Below are 23,672 nucleotides of genomic sequence, written 5' to 3' on the forward strand. Positions count from 1 at the left end.
TTTTTAGGTTTAGATTTCACAAATTATGAAGAAAGAGCAAATAAACCTACTTGGGCAAAGCCCCCCAAATAGCCCCATGTTTTGTATTTTTAGGGTTTTACTCCACAAATTGTCAAATGACCCTAAAAAAAAATGCCTAATTTGAATAACCTTTTGGGAGCTTCAAATAATTTTAGGGTTTCAAGGTCCCTCCCTTCATACACTAGTTTGCACCAAAGCTAACCTAATTTTACTTGGAAATGAACAAGACTTAAAGTTTCTTATAAATAGGTGACAAAATGGATTCAATGATTAAGTATAACCCCATCCCTAGTTCTTATAGTCTTTGTACTATCATTTCTAACCAATTTTACATTTACCTCGATCCGCTCCTTTGATTTTATCAGCTCTGGTACACCTTCTACCTAGCTAGGTTGATTGGCAATGCACCTAGGGTTTGGTCGCAAAATTGACCAACACAAGTTTCCTAAAATTTACAACCTAGAAAGGAAAGAGCATTTCCCCTACCTTCATTCCCCCAAAGTCCATAATTTTCTAGGGGTGAAAATTGGAGTTAGGGCCCCATTTTGTGCTCAAACATTCGTTCAGGTAGTGACCGAGTAACTTTAAAGAAAATCATTTACAGAGCTTCAAACTTGACAAAAACACAAAGAATTATACAAAAAGAAAGAATGAGTCCAACTCTACCAAAATGTTTGAAAATGAGCCATGAACCAATCCAGTTAACTCAAGTTGCATGAATTGTAAAAACACTATGTAAGAATTCCAGAAAAGAGTTATTATTTTTGTATTACCAAAAAAGTGCTAATGCATTCCAACCTTACATTCTTTGTTCACAAGGCCTTATATATGCCATCTACACATAACTCTACTAGTTCCAAGTTCTTGCAAATATTTCTACTCAAGATGACTAAAGTTGCAAAATCTTGTCAAGCAACTTCGTAAAAAATGCAAACTTGTCAATGCAACTTTTTGACAAAATGTGAAATTTTTGTTTCATCACTACATACCCTTAATTCAAAGATGCAAAATGATGCCCTTAGACCATCTAAACATATCAAACACCAAAATAAGATTTCCTACTCCTTGTTGCATCATATTGATTATAGTGGCCAATTTTGGCACACCTGATGATTTTGGTCAAACTAAGCAACATTTTGTCAAGCTTGGCACAATTTGACTCAATTATCATCAAACCCCACTTAACTCGCCTAATAAACTCTCAAGCCATCCTTATTCACATAATGACTCATAAGAGGCCTTAGAAGCCAAAATTTGAGGGTTTTACATTCAAACCCCTAGGTGCTCCTGCACCATGTCTATTTTACAAATTGATCTTTTCAACAAGGTATGCTCATCATATGTGAAATATACATGCATGCTTCACAACTAAGTTTAATGTCTCAATAGTATAGGGAATCATATTATTATTATTTTTTTGATAAAATCCTAGCTATATAATATGTGAAGAAAAATGAGTTTTTTCATTAAGATTTACTATTTATATATTTGGCATGTCTTGAAGCTATACAGTAAAATATGAAGGAATGTGTACATTAATTAAAACTAAATTGTAGCAATAACATCCTATGCACCTTACCATCAATTTATATAGAAAGTATAGATTGTCTAGGAGAATGTGTGCTAATGGTAAAATAACAAGAGATCTAAATTAACTTATACACTAACAACAAGAAACTTAAAAATTATGAAATATATTTAATGTGTTTCTAGCTTATGTAGAATCAGTGCCAAATTTATTTCATACACTATAAATGAAAGTCTAACATTTAGGTCATATATGGCTAAGGTAAAATTATCGTGAAGAAAAAAAAGATTCACTTCTCATCATGTTTACAATAAGATAACCTTTGATATCCAAATGAAAATAACATGAAATGCTATAATCATTGTTAATATTTATAAAAAACAATACACCATATTATACCCCTTTTTAATTGATTGTTTCTACTTATTTAACAAATCTAAAAAAATTGGGATCATGGGCTTATTTTGATTATATAAAAGAATTACATGCTAGAAAAATAATAAAAATGCAAAATATCTACTCTTTGAGTTGGTACTATGCAACTTATGAGTTGAAATTACTATTTTCATTCAACAAGGACCTTAATTTTTTTTGGTTGTCGCATGACATACAATGAAGAAAAAAAGGTTGGTGCATATAGATACCTATAGAGTTGTAGAAAAGATCCACCTTTTCCTAATTACATAATTGGATTTTTTTTCCAAATGCAAGTAGGACATAAGTGCTAAGTGGGTGCAATGATCCTTCATAATTCTAATTAAGATGAGATGAGTTTGAGGGAATGTGATTATCCAATGAAAGATGGAAGGCTAAATAGGCTAAATGAAAACTTTTGACAAAATTAGATAAATAAATAATTTTAAAAAAAACCTATATTGGCTTGAGAAACAAAAACTAATTTATAGTACTAACCTGAGATTTTAATTTGAAGTTGTTTTGGAGGGTATAGGTCTCTTAATCTTATACCTTGCACATTTTCTTGAAACTTTTAGAGATCGTCTCTAAGATCTTGCACTTTCCATATTTATGACAACAATTTTGTCACCTCTTCATTCATGAATGGATATTTGGATTATAATTATTTATGAAAATTCTTGTATGTTTCTTGATTGTAGATAATGAACCTTAGAAGTGAGAAGGAATCAAAGATACCCTTACCTTGGAAAATAAGAAGGCAACATAGATGCACTTCAAAAACTCCTGGATCTATGAATGCCACTCCAAGATCTTCAATGTTTTTAAGCTTGATAATTCTTTCCTTGAATAATGGATGAAGAAATTGATCTAGATGAACAAAAGGATCTTCTTTGTTGATAATGAAATATTCTATTAGGCCATCATGGGATAGAAGCTTTATACAATAGATAACACTTTCCCTTAGAATGCCTTAGAGCTTGAAGAATACTTGAAACATGAGCTTGAATACTTGAATGCAAAATTCTAGGAGAACACTTGAAATCTCAACCATGGACCTTCAATTATTTCTCATGGTTACCAAAATGAGGAGAGATAGGCCACTTATACACTTCTCAAAATATTTTTGGAGTTAAACTAACACTGATTGACTAAATATATAGAAATCCCACTTAAGCATCATAATAGGCCACTCACACAAATTTAGGCCAAAATATTGGGGTATAGGTTTCCTAGGTATAGGTCACTAAGGAATCTTATACCTAGGAGATAAAATTTCAAGGGGGATTCAGGGATAAAGAGAAGTTGGAAGAAAAGGAACTAGGTTGCTAGATCAAGCATAATGAACATAAAATATCACAATCACAAAAGTAGGGTTTAACAGAGCATTTGATTATAGGTGCTTAATTTTTAGGATGATACATTTAGTCAAAGCTAGGTTGCTAGATCAAACATAATGAACATAAAATATTACTATCAAAAAATTAGGGTTTAACATAGCATCTGATTATAGGTGCTTAATTTTTAAGATGATACATTATAGAGAGAGAGAGAGAGAGAGAGAGAGAGAGAGAGAGAGAGAGAGAGAGAGAGAGAGAGAGAGAGAGAGAGAGAGAGAGAGAGAGAGGACATGGCCAACTATATTTGTAAGATTTATACTTCCTATGGCTTATGCAGAGTTTCTAAAAGATAAAATTGACAATCTATAAATCCACAATATTCTGGAAAAGCTATAAAAAAAGGATAACCAACTAAAGCATACTCTACTAGGAATTCCACAAAGAGGGGATAAATCCTCAAGGAAATATTTATCTTTGTTAAGGGATCCATAAAAGAGATAAATGCTAATAAAATCACAGTCTCCAAAGGGATCTAAAATAGAGGATCTATTTAAGGACGAACTGAAAGATGTACAAGGGATGTTAATGTAATGAGAGCACAATCCCAAGGAAAACATTATCTACTTGGACATCTGCAAAAGAGATTATAATGAATCATTGTGCACCACCTTAAAAGTTAGTACTCATTAATTTAGAAGCTCAAGGAATTCTACGACCCCATCAAATAGTACAACAATTAATGTATTAAACATGGCGACAAATCTTGTGTATTATTCACAAGAGATCAAGTACATTAAAGTTTATAACCATTGTCTTTCAAAGATGGTACAATACGATGATTTACATACACATTTCACCTTCTCTAACTATCAACTTGCAAATAATTTTACAATGTCATTATTTCCTAGAAAATTTGTACAATTTGAAATATAGGACTTCATAATGAACAATGGCCACACTTATGAGATGTTTATCAAGATTTAATCAGATATTTTGAGTCAATCTCATTGATCCGCACATAGTGCATTGTGGTTCACAAGAACCCCTCTCTCATGAGAATAAATGATAAAATACAACAAATACTTCACAAAGAAATAAACAATAGGGTTTTCTATCATATACTATTTCTTAGATCTTGTGGAAATTTTAAAATATTCTATTATATTCTTGGAGATTTTTCTTTGAGCAACCAATAAAAAATAGTGTGCTAAAGATGGTGATGAATCCAAAGTGTTATTCATGAGAGGTCAAGCACATTAAGGTTTATTACCATTCTATTTCAAAGATCGCAAATGTTGGTGTCAATTAAGAACAACAATCTACAAACCAAAAAACCTTCATAACAAAAAGGGAAGCAACATAAAGATGTTATTTCACCATTGGGTTCAAATAATGAAATTGAGATATACAAAATGTACAAGCACCTTGTATAAATAACAAAGACATGATGAGGTATTAACTAAAGTTATCTTCAATTGAGATTAATCGAGTTAAGGATAATATTAAATTCCAAGTGACACATATCTAATAATAAGACATGACCCACTATAACTATAATCTAGAATGCCACTAATTAAACTTAAGTCATGTAAATAAGACCAAACCACATTCGCACCAAAAATACAGTTTAATAAAATACACATTCATTTCATTTTCTCTATATATCAACTAGCAAATAAGTTACAAAGCCATCGTCTTATAGAAATGATAAAATTTTAAATGAAACTCTTCATAATGAACAATATCCACAATTTTGTGATATTTTATGAAGATTCAATTGCATAATTTGCAACCACTCTCATTGACCCATATTTCATGAGTAATAGGTTCACAAGAATCCCTTTAATGAGAATGGATGGTAGAAAATAAGCACTTCATAAAGCAAATTAAGTATGTTACATTAGCCATAAAATATCATGAGCCTTGTGCATGCTTAAGAAACCTCCATTCCCCTATTCTATTATATTGTTAACACTTTTTGTTTATATGAGCGAATCACGAGAACTTCTCACAAGATCACCCATTCTAAAACTATTCAAATGCAAACACACTTAGCAATGCATTTTGTTCTAAATTCAAATCTATCTTTGATATTGCTATCAAGCTTTAATGTATAGTTTTAAAGTCGATAAAACATGAGTAACGAGTTTGACTCAAAAACTACACATTGAATTTTGATAACTATACCTTAAAGAGAGTTGAATTTAGAGAAAATTACATTGGTAAATGTGTTTGAATGCTATGAAACATGGGTCAAAAATATTGATAGCAATATCAGAAATAGATTTGAATTTAGAAAAATAAAATGCATTGTTAAACACATTTAAATTGGAATAGTTTTAGAAAAGATATTTTTTAAACAAAGTTCAAACTAGAAACATAAAGTGTTGAACAAGATATACCTTTTAATAGAGTGAACACAAATTTGACAAAGAAAATGTCTCTTGTTAATAGAGTGAACCCAAAATTGATGATGTAAGCAATCCAAGAGATCCCCCCTCAAATAATATTAAAAATATCAAAAACTCGAACTATAAATATAGAATGTTGGACAAGATATGTCTTATTGATAGAGGGAACCCAAAATTGATGAACACTATATGTTTTGTTAATAGAGTGAGCTAAAAATTGATGATTTAAGCACTCCGAGACATCCACTCCCAAATATTATTAAAAATATGAGAAATTCAACTTATAAACATAGAACATTGAACAAAAACCGTAAATCCAAGATTGACGACATAAGCAATCCAAGACATCCACTCCCAAATAATATTCAAAATATTAGAAACTCAAATTTCAAACATACAAGATCTTATTAATAGAAAGAACCCAATGAATGAACACTCTGTATTTTGTTAATAGAGTGAACCCAAGATAGATGATTCAAGCACCGAAAGACATCCACTCCCAAATAATATAAAAAAGTTAATGGAATATAATATTGTTTTGGTTGTTCTTATGAGTTTCAAATCAGCTTATCAAAATCATGATTAGGTACGGCACGAAAGAGGAAGAAGGGCATGAGCTTCACTGTTAAGCCCACTTAAGCCAGTAAAATGATTGGAAAACTGACTTGCTTAGCAATGGAAAGCAAGCAGCCCAGCTTTTGATGAAACAAATTCAGAGAAATGGGGTTGCTTTTGGGATTGGAAGGCCAGACTTTTCCGAAAAGCCAAGACAATTTCACACCTGTCCCACTCTCCACTCCAACACTTGACCAGAAGTATCAGGGAAGGGAGACCGAGCTGCCCGCCTGACCGGCTGCCCAATGCATTACTGACTGCACAGCCGTGTAACGGAAGGCGTTGGGGGGCTGCCTCATTTAATATAATCCACCTCGGGAAGTTGAATGTATGAATTTTGTATCAGCGCGGCGCCTACAAGGAGAGATGTAAGCAAATTCAACACAACACCCAACTCCAAATCAGTGAAGAAAACCACCCATGTTTAACCTGGGTCAGTCTGATTCTGATTCCACTGCGATTGACGCCATTGGAATGGTAAAAGTTGCTTTAACCAACCGTTCTATCATTTTCGGATTTGAAAACACCTGTGTTTTTGTTTTAATGTCGGTAGCGGGTTATTCACAGCTCTAAGGTCGGTCGCGGGTTCGAATCTCCGCAGGTTAAAACTCAGGAAGGTCCCGGGTTCGAATCTCCGCAGGTGGAAGCTAAGGAAGGTTGCGGGTCCGAATCGACGGGGCTTAAAGGCAGGGGGGATTTCGAGTTGCTCAGCGTGTATTTCCCGCAATGGATCGGTAGGGTGCGTTTGTTTGTTTGCTTGCTTGCAGTTCTGTGTTGGTTTTTGTTTTGGGGTTTGTCAGTTTGAATTGAGATGAATTTGAGCAACGACCGGGCAAGGGCAGCCGCGGCCCGGTTGGTGTAAATTTGCTTGCGGCGACGAGAAATTCGGGGGTCTGAAGATGGTTTTGGAGTCATGGTTTAACCGCCTGGGAAGCCATGTGAGCAACACGTTTAAGACAGCGGTGAAGAAGGCAGCGGGGGCTAAAAATGGTAAATCTGAGAAGAGTAAGCCGGGGGTGATGGGCGTGCTGGGCTTCGAGGTCGCCAATTTGATGTCCAAGCTTGTGCAGCTGTGGCAGTCTCTCAGCGATCGTGAAATTACGCGTCTCCGGACGGAAGTTATAATGCAGCCGGGCGTTCGGAAAGTTGTGTCGGATGATGATAAGTTTCTGGTAGGGCTTGCCTGTGCGGAAAAGCTGGAAAATTTGATGATTTTGGCTGGCGCCGTTGCGAGATTAGGCAAAAAATGTAAGGATCCCGCATTGCAAGGGTTTGAGCACGTTTTCGATGATTTGCTGTGCAATAATATCGATTTTAAAGTTCTGATGTTCTCTGTCAAGGAAATGGATGCCAAAATTAAGAAAATGGAGAAGTATATTTCTACTACAACGAATCTTTATCAGGAGTTGGAGGTTCTCGCCGATCTGGAGCAGAGCTTGAAACGGTTGCAGAGTGGAGAAGAGGGATCCAGGATTAAGGATAATGGCTTGCATTCTACTCACCAGAAGTTGAGCTGGCAGCGCCAGGAGACCAAGTATTTGAGAGAGGTTTCGTTATGGAATCGAACTTATGATGCAGTTGTGGGGATTTTGGCTAGGGTTGTTTTTACAATCTATGGCAGAATTAGGTTTAGTTTTGGAGATGTGTGTTTTCCAGGTACGAGTAATAATTTCAATTTCAATTTTCCAGTGGCCTCGCTTGAAACTTCAATTCCTCGCAGCCTTTCAGTGTCTGCATCTGGAATGGCTTATGCATCGGAGAGGAAAGAAGTTAGGTTTTCTTCGGGGCCTTTGGAGAGAGGGGGACCTGTTGGTATGAATCCAGGGAGAAGATTGGGCCCTGTTTTGAACCGCACTGGATCCAATAAGGTGTGGCAGGACAAGGAGCGGCATAGTTTTGTAGGCAGTTTGCATTCTTTTGTTGCTGAGAATAGTAGTAGGTTAATGGCATGGGGATCCAGTAGCCCGTCAAGGCATTCCAAGGAATCATCACACCCTAGTTTGATCGATGGAAACCATCCATGGGCCAGGCAGCAGGATTCCTCAAATGGTGAGTCGCCAATTGCATTTCCATCCAGTTGTAAAGTAGTTCCAAATCTTAGCTCTTTCAATGGAAGTATGAATGGCCACCATAAAGAGTCAGATGCTGTAGGGCTTTCAGAAAATGGTTTTCACACTACTTTTACTTCTGACTCATCCCAACAGAGTAATACTCTTAAGTTGTTTGTTGGTGGTAAGAGTAGATTACTGAATGCACCGCCTTCAACTCTTGGTGGTGCTGCTCTTGCCTTGCATTATTCCAATGTTATCATTGTTATTGAGAAGTTAGTGAGGTTTCCACACTTGATTGGTCCAGATGCTAGAGATGATCTCTACCAGATGTTGCCAACTAGTGTAAGGACGGCTCTTCGGTCTAGACTTAGGTCTTGTACAAAGAACATAGCTCCCACAATGTACAATGCAGCTCTTGCAGCTGATTGGAGTGATGCACTGGATAGAATTCTGGATTGGTTGGCTCCCCTGGCACACAACATGATAAGGTGGCAGTCTGAACGCAATTTTGAACAGCAGCACCTTGTTCCAAGAACCAATGTTCTTTTGCTTCAGACACTATACTTCGCCAATCAGGCGAAGACAGAGCTCACAATTACAGAGCTTCTTGTCGGTTTAAATTACATTTGCAGGTACGAGCAGGAAATTAGAGCAAATGCTTTGATGGAGTGCTCAAATCATGACTATGACGAGTACTTAGAATGGCAGATATGATGGTGTTGTTTGACAATTTTCCGGGTGGATTGTGTAAGAGTTTTTTCATCAACATTTCACATCACACCTCCATGATCCATCGTCAAGATGATAAGGAGAGCATAAGAAGATCAGAAAAAATGATGGTATGTTTTTTACCCTATCAGTTTGTTGACAAATCCGAAAGAAAACCCTTTTGTATACTTCTCAGATGTGGTCTGACAGCGCTGGCAAAATCTCTAATATTTCCCAGACAACTAGCAACAGGTTTGTGCTTTGCTATAATGTTGATGACGAAGAGTTATGCTCTCTAATCCAAAAATAGTGGATGTTCAGGATGGATAACCTATCGTTGGGCGCAATTCCATCATTCTAAGATCACATTTTGTATTGATTTCTATGGAGATTGATTTTTTTTCTGTACTATTATTTTCTTGCTTCTCTCAAAGCAAGTTCTTCACCTCTTTCATATCATAAGGTATGCTATACTTTATTCACTTGATTTTCTTCTTACATGACCTGATGTATACTCTGCAAGGTTAATTATATATCTATGTCAAGTGTACAAATGTATGTCATCTGTTTACAGCCAAACGCAACATTCTTTAGTCTGTTTCTGCAAAATCTTTGTTGTAAATTTGATTTCGAAGGCCTTTTTATGAGATGCCTTTTGACATAATGAATAATAAATTCCATTGCCATTTTAGACTTGGACTACATGCAAAGATGTGTACTGTACTGTTTAATATGCCCACCTGTCTCTTGTAGACTGTACTAGTTAATATGCCCACCTGTCTCTTGTAGAATAGTGTGGCTGATAAGCCTTGTTGAGTAGCTCCTCATTCTATAAATAAAGAAGAAAAGAAGGATTCTTTTTATAGTTTACCATATCCGAGTTTGTATATGGGTTTACAGATGGCATATAATATTATGGGACTACCTTGTACATCCTGCGGGAGGCACTTAATTGTATTAGAAACGAGATGCATATACATTAAAGCACTCCCTATCAACTGATGCAACTGATGATATCTAAGAAAGGTCGGTAATAGCTTCCCTTATGATTGAACGCCTACTTTGGCTGAAGAAACAGGTTATAGGCCTTTCACCTCACATAATGCAGTAATGAGTAGATAGGACTCTATTGTATGTCCCAGGTTCGATAAACTAAATTATTCAGTAGTTAGGTGGAAGTACAAGGCTGTAGGTCCACAGGACTCTCACCTTGAGGAATACACTACGAATGCTGCTTGTTTAGCTCCGAGACCGCTCAGGACTGGCTTAAATATGACAATAATTTATGTAATAAATGTTTATAGAGCATAAATGGTTTAGTGTAGGAATATGGTGGTCAATCTTGAACGCAGATTTTGTTTTCTTTCTTAATCCAGGCACTCTTGTCTTCTAAAGTGATGGATACAATAAATGATAATCACCGTCCTAAAAGGTTTTACCTACCATGCAAAGAGCCATTTGAAGGTGTCAGTCTCCCAAAAATTGCCAGCACACATAGGTCCCCAACAACAAAATCTACCTTACAACATGATAAAGACACTGACCCCCTTTTCTTCAACTCCTACTGTCTGAAGTACTGATAACCTTTTTTTTCCCTCAAAGTCTACTATATCCATTCTGTAAGGTGTCCAACATGATCCATATGTGCTCTTCCATCTTCAAAAAGGTTCGTTAACGTATGAATCATAAAAAAGAATGGGTTGAATGATTGAGAGTAAGATATCTTCATTATGAATGGAGAATCTTTCAAAATAAATTTGAAACTAGAGGGTGCCTATATTTTTGGAATTCAGCCTTCACTTTGAAGAAAGGACTGCCTAATTTCAACGTAGAATGGGGTCAACCACAAACTCAACCTGAGTTACATGCAAGCACAAACTGAAACTATGAAAAAACTTTAAACTTACCCAAAACAAGTGGAAAAGAGAGATAAATGAGAGGCTAGGTTTCCTTTTACATGGAAATTATAATAATACCCACAGCTTTGCAAAGCTTTAAACAATGCCATGTCATGTAGAATATCAAATATGTTGTGCTTTGGCTTGCAACGTGACCTTTCTCCTAAAAAACTTTGTTTATTCCCAAATCTGAAGGACAAATCGAAGACACAATCACGTCTTTTAATTCAATTTGCCAGTGACCAATAGAGCAAGTTTGACCATTTTTTAAAATTATACCTTAAGGTTGTGCCAATCATGCCCTGCTTTTCTTAATAAAGAACTGGATTAATGGTGCCCCAAAAATGGCGTTCAACAAGAAATTTCCTCCACTATAAAATATATCAACTATTTAATATCTGAATAGAGTCTTCTTTGAACTATAGCTATCATGCACCTTGCCTAGAAGGCAACGATGTGACTTTCGAGAGATGCTTGGGAAAACAACGATATAGCTTTGGAGAGTTTCTTAGGTTTCGCCATAGGAATCATATCTACACCTATATAATGAATATATAAAGAGGTATAGTTTGGCATAATTTGGACATCACTAGAAAATTCATTAACTTAGGTTACGTGGAACACAAACCAAACTATCCACTTTCAAACTTCTATCATTTATCTTTTACCTATATGACATAAAATTTACCATCGTCCCCTTCAATTAACATTATGCCCTTCAATTACAATAAGACAACAATGTAGATTTTGAGAGATGCTTAGGAAAATTCACAATGATATAGTGTAGCTAGTGAAAGATGCTCAAGACTCTTCATTGTCACTAAGATAGTACATAATAATTTATTGAGTATAAATGAGTAATATTGATACATGATTCATAAGAGAGCTAAATATTTGGTTGGGTTGTCAAACAAAGACCAACTTAAACAATGAACAAATAGCACAACATAATTGATGTAGCAATAATCTACTTACTAAGACTAAAAAAATGCTACCATACCCCTTGACCATAAAAAGACAATGTATCTTTGAGGGATACTTGGGAAAGTCGTGTAGATCTTGGGAGATGCTTAGGGTCATCCATTAGCCCCATAGCCACACCCAATAATTGAATGAATATATGTTGTGTAATTTTGGCATGTCTCACTAGAGAACTACATGCTATCTTAGTTAGTGTGGAGCATCGATCTAACTTGGCAATGTACCAATGGCAAATATATTGATCTATCAATTTTGCACTTTTGACCTTCACACTTTGCATTGTTGTCTACTTGATTCAAACCATATAGGCAAAATTCTCTAAAACAATTGACCGTAGTGCTCTAGCATATGTTGGAATGTTTTTGTAGCAATAATCTACTCACTAAGACTAATTGACATACTATTGACTACTTGATTTGAAAAAAAGCTACCATACCTCTTGACCATAAAAAGACAATGTGGCTTTGAGGGATACTTAGGAAAGTCGTGTAGATCTTGGGAGATGCTTAGGGTCATCCATTAGCCCCATAACCACACCCAATAATTGAATGAATATATGTTGTGTAATTTTGGCATGTCTCACTATAGAACTAAATGCTATCTTAGTTTATGTGGGGCATCGATCTAACTTGGCAATGTACCAATGGCAAATATATTGATCTATCAATTTTTCACTTTTGACCTTCACACTTTGCATTGTTGTCTACTTGATTCAAACCATCAAGGAAAAATCCTCTAGAACAATTGACCATGGTGCTCTAACATATGTTGGAATGCTTTGGAGGCTTAGGACATGGGCTTCATTGTAAATGGGCACATACTGGAATAATGTGATGGAGTTGACTAAGTTGTTGTAGTGCATCTTAGTAAGTGTTGAAAATAAGTTTTAAAACTTCAACATGAGTGAAAATTCACTTGTGATGAAGTAATGCTTTTTATGAGGCAAATTCACCATCTACCATGGGGAATGCTCTAACACCGACCTATGGTGTTTTGGTGTTTGGATACATACTTGCCAATGAGTGGTTCCAAGTTCTACTAAAATTGGTGATTTTGCTAGGAATGTAGATATAAATGTGGAATACAAAGGGTTTTCATCATTTTTCCAATTTGTCATTTGATCTCCGATTTTTTGATGAATGTGAGGCTAGAGAAATTCCATATGTTGATGTTGCATGAGGCGTAAGAGGTTGGTTATCTATTGCACATTGGTTTAATGATATTTTGTAATTGTAACGAGCATAGTTGGAAGGATATTTCATGTGATAGAGGTGTTGCACGTAGTGTTAGAGCTTCTTGTTGCTTTTTGGAACTAAATTTTGACTTGATGACATTGTGTACATTGATAATTTATTCATAGTGATTTGAGATTTTGGGCTTGCTCTTGTTGGAGGTTTTTTTAATCATTTGAATGGTTTCTCTAGGGAAATGTCCTTGCTGCAATTTTTGTAGCTATTATGCAAAAGCTTCTAGAATCAACTATGTGAATTTCTTTGCTTGACTTTTCAGATCAAACTCTGTGATCCATTGTCAAAAAACAAGATAGTCAATAAAAGAAAAGAAACATGATTCATTCTTTCATCTTGTTGGCTATCTTGTTTCTTGATGATGGATCACAAAGTTTGGTTCAAAATATCAAACAAATAAATTTACATACTTAGATTCTTGAAGCTTTGCATAATAACATCATGGGTTGTGGAAACCATGTCTACAATTTTTGTAGTGTCATCATTTGTCTATATCAAAAGGACCTCATGTCAATGGTTGAGGATGGTGAGATGACAAAAAGAAGGTCTAATCAAGCTGATAATAACCAACATATAATTAAATGGTTATTCTAATAAAATTGATTAAAATGATGACAATTAAAAGAATCCAAGTCTACATTTTGGGGTGCAAGAACACCTTGAGTATTAAATGGTCTTCAATATTTGATATGGTATGAAATTTGAAGATATAAGTCTAGGAATACAAAACTTAGATTTTTACAGGTCATGATACTATGGTTGCTATTTTATTTTGCATTAATAAACACTTTGGATCACACTTTGTGAACCATTAGCATGATCTAATAGAGCTCAAAGAGGAATATAAGTAGTTGTAGATCAAGACTAAATAAAAAGGGGAAAACAAGTGGAGGGAGAGTGGAGAGGTTATATAAGATACAACGTTTAGAAAGAGGCAAGAAAGAACAATCAAATCTAAAAAGAATAATGAAATATTAATTATTTGTCAAAAAACCCAATTATTTAATCTCGAATTTTTTTTGGAGAGAACTCATTAAGGTCCATGAGAATATCATTGAAGAAGTAGCTTGTAGCTATATCACAAAGTAATGAAAATCTACATTACATTTACTATGGGCTTCTCCTTCCCTTTCTTTTCTTTTTCTTTCCCCTCTTTTCTCTTTCTTCTTTTAGGCTACATATGACCAATTATCAAACTGTTAAAAATATATTTGATCATATATAGCAAAATTGTGTTCCCTATTTTGCTACGTGGAATATTATATATATTTTTGCTTCTTTTTTTTTTAATGGGAGATGCGTATAATGAAATTGAAAATAAGAAATAAAATAAACTTGAAAGCACATAATACAATTTATGATTCATATTTTAGTAATCTCATTGCAAAGCTCAAAAAGTGATATTTAAATTCACCTTGTTTGGAATGTAGTTTTCAAATCTATATAGCACACCACTATGATTTTGATTGTGATGTATTTAGATAGAATGAATTTTCATAAGATATAAGATACTGAATGATGAAGTGATCTTATTTCTAGAAGTCATAGTGAAACATCCACTACGAGATAAGGGTAAGAATGATGACAATGAATCAATTCAACCACAAATTGAAAAATTGTCATTTCAAGCCATTAGAAAGATAATAATGAATTATTCATTCATATGAAGAAATAATTGTGCACAATGACATTCCATTTAGGGATGGCAATCACTTGTAATAAAATAAATTTAAAAAACTAAAAAAGAGTTGTATTCAACTTTTCATGATCATATTTATTATTTCTTAACTATTGTAAATATATTTTTTTAATTATTTTATGAAGCCAACCAATAGTTCGTCTAGGTTCCCTTAGGTGCACCACACATAGTAATCAAGTAATACATTAGAGATAGTATGCAAGGTGTGCAACACCTTATCCCAATATTTGTCCCACTCATATAAATTGCATAAGGGTCATACCCATACATGAAACCGCACGAACCTTCGACATCCTATTGTACTCCAACAAGGTACTTGGAATAAAACCAAGTGATGACCATCTTAGGCAAGAAATCTTCTCATCCTCTAGTGTGCCACCTATGGAAGAAAATAAACAAGCCAAGGTGAGGATGCACCAATTCAAGATCATAAGCATAAAATAAATGTGATAACACAAACTCCAAGCTACTATCATAATGCAAAATTCCACATGATCAAAAATGAAATTTGTAACATATGATAAAACATCCAACCATCTAAACCTTCTAGGTATAACCAACATTACTAAACTCTATCCAATATCATATCAACCCATAAACTACAATCAAGCTTCTTGTATCCAAATATGCCAAATGATAAGGGAAGGGGAAAACATCCACAATGTCCAATTATAGAGCTCGGGTATAGGACACACCATATAGAAAATAATTGAAACAATATTTTGGTAGGGGCACATTTCTAAAGAGGACAATCCCATAGTCATTCTTATCATTTACAAACTTAAATTAGACAATCTAATTTATCATTAACTTCATTATTGAATGGACATTTCAAATCCTAAGAAAAGTTAGATTTTTGCAATTTCTCACTTGTAAGAACTTTATTTGACCTACTAACTATAAAAAGGACATGATTAATTTTGAATGCAAAGATGTGACTTGTCTTAAACAAGGTTAAGTGTAAAGTTTTATGAAGAAATAAGTTCATGTTGATTTCTATTCCTTTTTTGATAGAAGAAGGATCAATTATGTAACATGGAAAACTCAGTTCACATTATTTACTTTTCTCTTTTCTATTATACTTTTTAAATAGATTTTTTTCCTTGCAAAATCTCTCTATTTAACAAATGGTAGGTTATTAAAACATCATAAGTCCCCTTGCAATGGCAAAGGCTATTCGTGTTGAGGTCCCTGATAGAGCTAGATCTATTGTTGCATGCCCTCCAATTGGATATATTTCTATAGGATCTAATCAAACTTCGACAAGATCTATTGTGGCATATTTGCTTTTGTTGGATTCTCAAGAGGCGATTTCGTTGGTTGAGAAGGGGTCGATCCCTGTTACTGGAAAACATTGTAAGAAGTCATTGAGTCTTCACTTCCAAAAGAAGGGAGACAAAGGAAAATCCTAGTGTTTTCCTTGTTTAAGATGGTTAAGGGTTTCTTTCCCTTGGGTCAAATTCGGACTTCATTCCTTTATTTCTTAATTTGCTTGTTCCTTTTGGTCCTGTTTGGTAGGGCTCCTCTTTGGTCTATGTTTCAAGTTGTTGCAATCACTTGGGTCTTTTTGGTTATGCTTAGTTGAATATCTCTTGGATGAGAAGCTGTAAAGGGTTTCGAGGTCCCTTCAAAACCCATTTTTACCATTAATAAAAAACAAATGGTGGGTTATGATTCTAATTGAACCAACAAAACTAATCTTCAAATTGATCACCTCTTCTAATAGTAAATATTATTTTGTTGAATAATTTAAATTCTCCTATGAGGAACCTCTTAGTCATTTCAAACATCATGCCAAAATAGAGCCTTCTTTTCATTGTGAATAATCCACAATAAATTTTATATTTAACAACCCTGCATTTGATTATACATTCCCACATACAAGAATCTTGAGATGGGTTGAAAATTATGAAACTAAAAGTGTAATCAATAAAATCTACATAGTTATTTTGTAAAATTTAATACCATTTTGACCCTAGTGAAATGCAAAGTTTGTAGGCTAAATATGTGCATAGAGAGAGATTATAGACTGCTAGATATCTAATCCTAGTGCCCCTAAAAGAGTTTAAACTTACTTCCCCTTAGGCTAGCAAGGAAAATTTATGTTTTTCACCCTAGCTACTTCATAACAAGATTTCATGATTAATTTTTGTTAGAAAACATTTTTTAATGACACAAGTATGATTCTCTTAGCCATATACAATGACTTACTTTTTTTAGAGGATAAACTTGCTCCTATCTCAACAAGTTATCACACCCATTAGAATTTAAAAAAATCCCATTGAGTTTTTGGAGTAACAACATTATTATAACCCAAAAAGTTAGTAATTTTACTCACAATGATTTCAATGCTACTAAAAACTTTGACTCACAATGCTTGCAACAATACTAAAGAATGAATTTATGAATTTACTCTTATTAGTAGATTGTCATAAGGCCTAGTAATTACAATTAGAAAATGCCTTACTAATTTCAAAATCTTGTTCATAGTTAAAAGTACCAAACAACAAGGTATCATCTGCAAACAAAGAGTTAATGATAGGAGGAACATTACCATTTACAATAGCACCACTCTCATTTCCTTCAAACTATTCATCATAACACTTATATTTACAGATTTAGTGATAATGATAAAAATGAAACAAGAAATGTGAACCTTTCTCTTAAACCTTGTTGGAAGAAAATAAGCTAATTGTGTTTCCATTAATTAGTACTAAAACCTTGTTTGAAGATAACAACTCAAAAATTAATTTGCAGTTTTGAGTGATTAATGAGAAAATTTAGCTATAAATTATAAAAGAAAATTCCAACCAGCCTTATCATAAGCCTTCATAATATAAAGTTTGATTTCCATCTCCAAATATATCTTCTCTTAAATAGAATGAATAAATTCATGGCCAATACAATAGATTTAGATATTTCTTTAACTAACACAAAACCTCACTATTCCATAGAAATGATTTCTCAAATAATTAGAGATAGTATGCATGCTAGACCTTTAGTAGTAAGGGTTTTCTCCACCTTTTCTTAGGGCACAATCAAAAGGAAAATAACTCAATAGGATCAAGTAAGACTTAAGTGCTAAGTGAGTAAAATTATCCTTCAATCTTAAAGTTAAGAGTGAAATGAATTTTGGGGTATTAATCTAATGATGTAAGATAAATTAATATATAAGAAAAATCGAGCAATTTTGAGAAAATATAGACTAATAGAAATATGCCTTTTTGTTCTTGGGATAAGAAGCCTAAGGTATGTGGTTCCATATAAATCTACCTAGAATTTTGAATGACAATTTTGTAGATCCTACTATTTCTAAAAAAGTTTTGATAGTTATGCCACATGTAATCACACATAGAAAAAATAGAAAAGGTTGTGGAAAGTGGTTTTCGTTGGTCAAACCCCTATTTAGGAATAAACCATGAAATCGAAGTAAGGTTTCATAAAGGACAACAAGTAATGAAGGTAAATATTAGATCTACCTTGCCACTACCTTCATGAACATATATTGAGATTACACATATTCATGAAGATGCTTGAATGTTTTGTTTTTGACCTTGCAACATGTAGAAAGGAATCAAGGATGCCTTCACAAATGTATGGATCTACAAATTCCACTCCTAGATCTTTAATGTATTTATGCTTGATTGAACATTTTCTATGAAATAATGGATGAATTTTTATTTTTTTAAAGGATATAGAATTTGTTTCTTGAGAACACCTACAAGCTTGCTACAATGCAAAAGATTGCCTTCAAACTTCTTTGGATGCTTGGAGAGAGACTAGAAGTTGGATTATTTCCTTCAAATCTTTAATCTACTTGGTCTTCTAATTGCTTCTTGATCACGAGTTGACAATTTATATTCATTATTAAAAAGAGGAGGGAATATAGGGTAATTATACATCTCATCACATATTTTTGGATTCAAAATTAATCCAAACTTACCATGGGATCTAGTTCAAATTTGTGTCCAATCCTCCTAAGAAAAGAGCCAAAATTTGAATATGAATCTAGGAATATAGGGTAGATGCTAGATCAAGGGGGAAATAGGTAACTAGATCAAGCATAACAAACATGCAACCTTAAAATCACCAAAATAGGGCCCAACTAAGCACGAAACATGGCTGATAATATTTTTTTAGGATAATACATTTAGCTCCCACTTTAGTGGGACCATAAGACAAACTCATGCTCATTATAATGTAGATCAATGCTTTAGAAAAAAAATCAACAATGTAAAGGGGCAAGGAAACACCAAGGCCTAAGTGAATTAAGTCCTTATCAAATCCAAAACCAAGATAAAAGAGGAAACATTAGAAGGGGTGGGGGGTGTAGTTACTACAAAAGACTTGATAGATAGAAAGCTATGTGATGCTATTCAACCCATCAAAAGGGATCAATTATTAGGAAAGCTTGTCTCCATTAAGGGATCCCAAAAAGTGGACAATATAAGGAACAAATAAAAATTATCAGTCAAATTACCAAATGAAAGTGGTCAATCAAAGGACCAAACAAAAAAGGTTAATCTAAGGAGAAAATTAAATAAGAAAGGAATGATTAATATTGGGATCGACTAAATAATACCCAGAGTATGATGAAGAAAATATGTACACATAGTGCATTGAGTCATTGTATGTTGCAAAATATGAAACACACAAAGTATATGCCCCCATATTTAAGTGATTACAATTCTTTTTAGGATTGTAAATTGAACTCCCACTTTAGTGATATTATGAGACAAACTCATGCTTATTGTAAAGTATTTCAAGGAAAATATTTCATCATGGTAAAAGATATGAGAAAACACGAAGCCCCTAAATAATTTAGGTCCTTATAAGATCCAAAACTAAGAAAAAATAGGCAACACTAGAGAGAGAGAGAGAGAGAGAGAGAGACAGAGAGAGAGAGAGAGAGAGAGAGAGAGAGAGAGAGAGAGAGAGAGAGAGAGAGAGAGAGAGAGAGAGAGAGAGAGGAGCAACTATCCTAGTAAATTATTGCTTTACTATAGATCATGCAAAGGGATAATATTACTACAAAAGATTAAATTGATACTATATAAAGCTACAAGATACTATTCAACCCAACAAAAGAGATCAATTCTTAAATAAATTTTGTCTCCATTAAGGGATCAAGAAAAGAGGTCAATATAAGGATCAAATAAAAATCACTAGTTAAAGTACCAAACAAATGGTCAATCGAAGGACCAAATGAAATAATAAAAGAAGGATCAGTCTTAGGATTCACTAAATAATTCCTTGAGAATGATGAATAAAATATGAACTCAAGCAAAGCTTTGTCTCCTTAACCATCTACAAGATATTATATTGAATAATTGTGTGTGTGTGTGTGTGGGCACGTGTGTGTGTGCGTGCATGTAAATGTGAAGCAAGGAGTGGGTGTATGTCCTTGGACGTTAAAGTGATTTCACATGCCTTAATGAGAACTATGGATATAATTGAGAATATACACACCCAAAAGAGATTTTTACACTATGAGATACCCCTAATTAAGGTCAAATCAAGAAAATTGAGCACATGAAGAAAGAGGTAAAAAATGGTGTACTAACTCTAGGGTCAGTATGATCTATGACACCTCATGCATATAAAAATGAAATATCACCCCTCAAAGGTAGATAAACTACAATAACAATGGAAGAATGTCGCCTAAGAGATACAAACAATATTACAGAGACAAAAAAGCATGGTATCTACCATTTGCATTAACCCCACTCGGACAACAAAGAAAAATTTACAAAAACTAGGACATGCATTACATAACATGTATATTACATATATAATAATTGAGATAAAAATAGAGGAATGATACAAAAGGCCAATTCCTTATCATCTTGTGACAGTGGATCAATAAGGGTAGTTTACAAAAACATAAAAAAATATAACAAGTAACACATAATGGGGGAAGCACATTACAACCAGAAAACATAAAAGAATCCACTATACAAAATGAGTTAATAAATAATATCAACTCCCCCTGTCTTTGTTGGTATGATTTAGGGAAGGTGAGAAATACACAAAAGGGGCAATATCAAGCATGACATATGGAATAATAAATAATTCCAAACAAGGACCATGCTTTAAGGATGAATTACTTAATTTTTCACAAAGATGAATACATAATTTTTTTTTGAATTTGGCTAGTGTATTATGGTTAATATCAATAAGCTCATACATATATTTAGACTTGCTAGTATGAACATTATTTTCATGAGAAACATTGAAATCATCATCACGAGTATCTTCCTCATCTAAATAATCAAGATAAAATATCTATTTTGAATAGAATCATCATGTTTTTTCTAAAAAGAAAATTTAAAGATTAAATTCCTCCCTTGGGCTATGCATGAGTTGGTCAAAGGGAATCAAAGAATAAATATGTATCTTAGGTGAGGAAAGGTTTTGGGAGTCACATTTGCAGGTTCTCATGTGATTTTTTATGATGATGGACACCATCAATATGATTATTACATTTGTTTTCGTTTAAATTTTGATTTTTTAGGGATAAATTTACATTGGGTCCTTTTCTTCTTTAGGAGGACAAATGGAAGGTGCCATAATAGGTTGAGGATAAAAATCATAGAGTATTTGTAGGCTATAAGAGGTGGAACTAAAGCATAAATAGGCATAGGAAGAAGTCCAATTCTAGGAAAAGGAGATGAAACTATAGGAGGAAATGCTAAGTTCAGAAATCTTCTTAATCTTGAATTTCTGATAGGATAATAATATTTATCTTTGCTAGGTTGGATTGGTTGAGGTATGGAAGGTAAAAAAAAACCCAGGTCAAAGCTCCCTCAAGTAGCTAAATATTGAAAGAAACAGTGGTTAATCATAATGATTTCTCCATCATGGAGAAATTTCAAACATGTATGAACAAGGAATACTATATAGATTTCATGGGAGAGAGCCAAGGAAAATCAATTTTAACTTGAAACTAATTGAAAGTTGGGATTACAAAAATGGTGACATATAGTTTTCTTACCAAGATCTATGGGAAGAGTAATAAAATTTACTACCAATTTTTATATCCAAATCAAATTGGCTAAGCTGCATAGTTGATCAACTAAGTTAAGGTACGTTTGGTTCTTTCATTTGTCGTATTTAAACTAAAAAATAAGAATGCCCAAAAAGTAAATTAAAGAGAGAGAAATTCAAAGGAAGAAGGATCATTATCTTTTTCATTCATGAAGGAAAATAGAAAATCCATGCACAAATATATTTACATAAAGAATATCATAAGTACTTTTACAAATAAAAAAGATCCCTTTTTTTCATTCTTTTCATTTGCAAGAGAAAAGAGTAGAGTTCTTCATGGTGGAACATTGAGGTGGAACGTACGCAATGTTCAGGGTAGCCCAAAAATTGAAGAATGTGAAAAGAAATATTAAAGTCTGGAACAAATTGAACTTTGGCCACATTTTCCAGGAAAAGGATGAGAAGATCGATCATCTTTGTATTGTTCAGGAAGAGATTCAACAAGATGGATATAATGATAAAAATTGGATGGAGGAAAGGTCTATTCTCTCTGACCTCCACAACATCATCTCTAGGGAAGAACATTTTTTGAAACAGAGATCAAGGGTTAATTGGCATAAAGAAGGTAACCAAAACACCAAGTTCTTCCACTTATCTACTTTAAAACACAAGGCCAATAACAAGATTTCTAGCATCAAGAAAGGACAGACTATGTTATCTAAGGATGATGAGATAGCAGATGAAGCAGTGCAATTTTTCTCTTCTCTTCTCACTAAGGATCCTTCTCTCTCAGCGCCCGATCAAGAGGAAATTTTGTTTGCTATTCCTTCACTACTGCAAGCCCACCACAACTCTATGTTGAAAGCTATCGCTTACCCCAAGGAAAATTTTCAAGCTCTCAATTCCCTTCTGGGTGATAAGGCCCTTTGCCCAGATGGTTTCCTGACCTTCTTTTTCTAAGTCTATTGGGAGGTGGTCAAAGGGGACGTTGTGAATATTGTGCAAGAATTCTTTAGGGCCAAAAACCTTTAGAAAAACTCAATGCCACTTTTCTGGTTCTCATACCAAAAATCCCGAGGGCAGATTCAATGGATAAGTTTAGGCCCATCAATCTTTGTAACTCTTTCTACAAAATCATATCCAAAGTCCTAACCACAAGGCTCCTCACTGTTCTTTACCTGATTATCTCCCCACAACAAACTAGTATTGTCCCAGGGAGATAGATTCTAGACTCTATTATCATGGTTCATGAGGTGATTCACTCTCTTGAAGGTGGTAAGAAGGAAGGTTTTCTGCTCAAGCTAGATATGTCTAAAGCTTATGACAGGGTGGATTGGAATTTCTTGATGGCTATCATCCAGGCTTTTGGTTTTGATACCTAGGTTTGTAAAATTATCCTTTAACTTGTCTCTTCCCCTTCTTTGTCTATTCTGGTTAATGATTCCCCCTCAAATTTCTTTTTTGCATCGAGAGGGCTAAGATAGGGTGATCCCCTATCCCCTATTCTCTTCATCATTTTGGTTGAATGTTTGGGAAGGCTAATTATGAGAAAAAGATAGGACCATAGTCTGCAAGGTCTCAAGCCTTCATCTAGTCATTTTTCCTTCACTCACCAACAATTTGTGGACAATACTCTTCTGGGGGAGTTGCTTCGGTCCAGGAGGCCAGACTGTTTAAGGGCTTGTTGAATAATTACACTAGGGGTTCTAGCTAGGCTATTAATTGGGATAAGATCTCAGTCTACTTCATCAATACTCCACTAGAGAGACAGA

General features: G+C 34.1%; 1 protein-coding gene across 2 annotated transcripts; it reads left to right on the plus strand.

Moving 5' to 3' along the window:
* The first annotated feature begins 6,268 nt into the window (after nucleotides 1–6,268).
* On the plus strand, nucleotides 6,269–9,667 carry LOC149530821 (uncharacterized). Of its 2 annotated transcripts, none has more exons than XM_089809007.1 (2): nucleotides 6,269–6,806; nucleotides 6,897–9,667. In XM_089809007.1, the coding sequence occupies exon 2, from the start codon at nucleotides 7,229–7,231 to the stop codon at nucleotides 9,092–9,094; it is 1,866 nt and encodes a 621-aa protein (XP_089665133.1). In that variant the 5' UTR covers nucleotides 6,269–6,806; nucleotides 6,897–7,228; the 3' UTR covers nucleotides 9,095–9,667. The 2 variants fall into 2 exon arrangements, with proteins under 2 accessions (XP_089665133.1, XP_089665132.1); XM_089809006.1 differs by having other exon boundaries at nucleotides 6,275–6,806; nucleotides 6,931–9,667.
* The last annotated feature ends 14,005 nt before the right edge of the window (nucleotides 9,668–23,672 follow it).

The sequence above is a fragment of the Cupressus sempervirens genome, chromosome 11 (genome assembly GCF_028749045.1).
Source record: "Cupressus sempervirens isolate cs-2001-9-10 chromosome 11, ASM2874904v1, whole genome shotgun sequence".
NCBI lineage: Eukaryota > Viridiplantae > Streptophyta > Pinopsida > Cupressales > Cupressaceae > Cupressus > Cupressus sempervirens.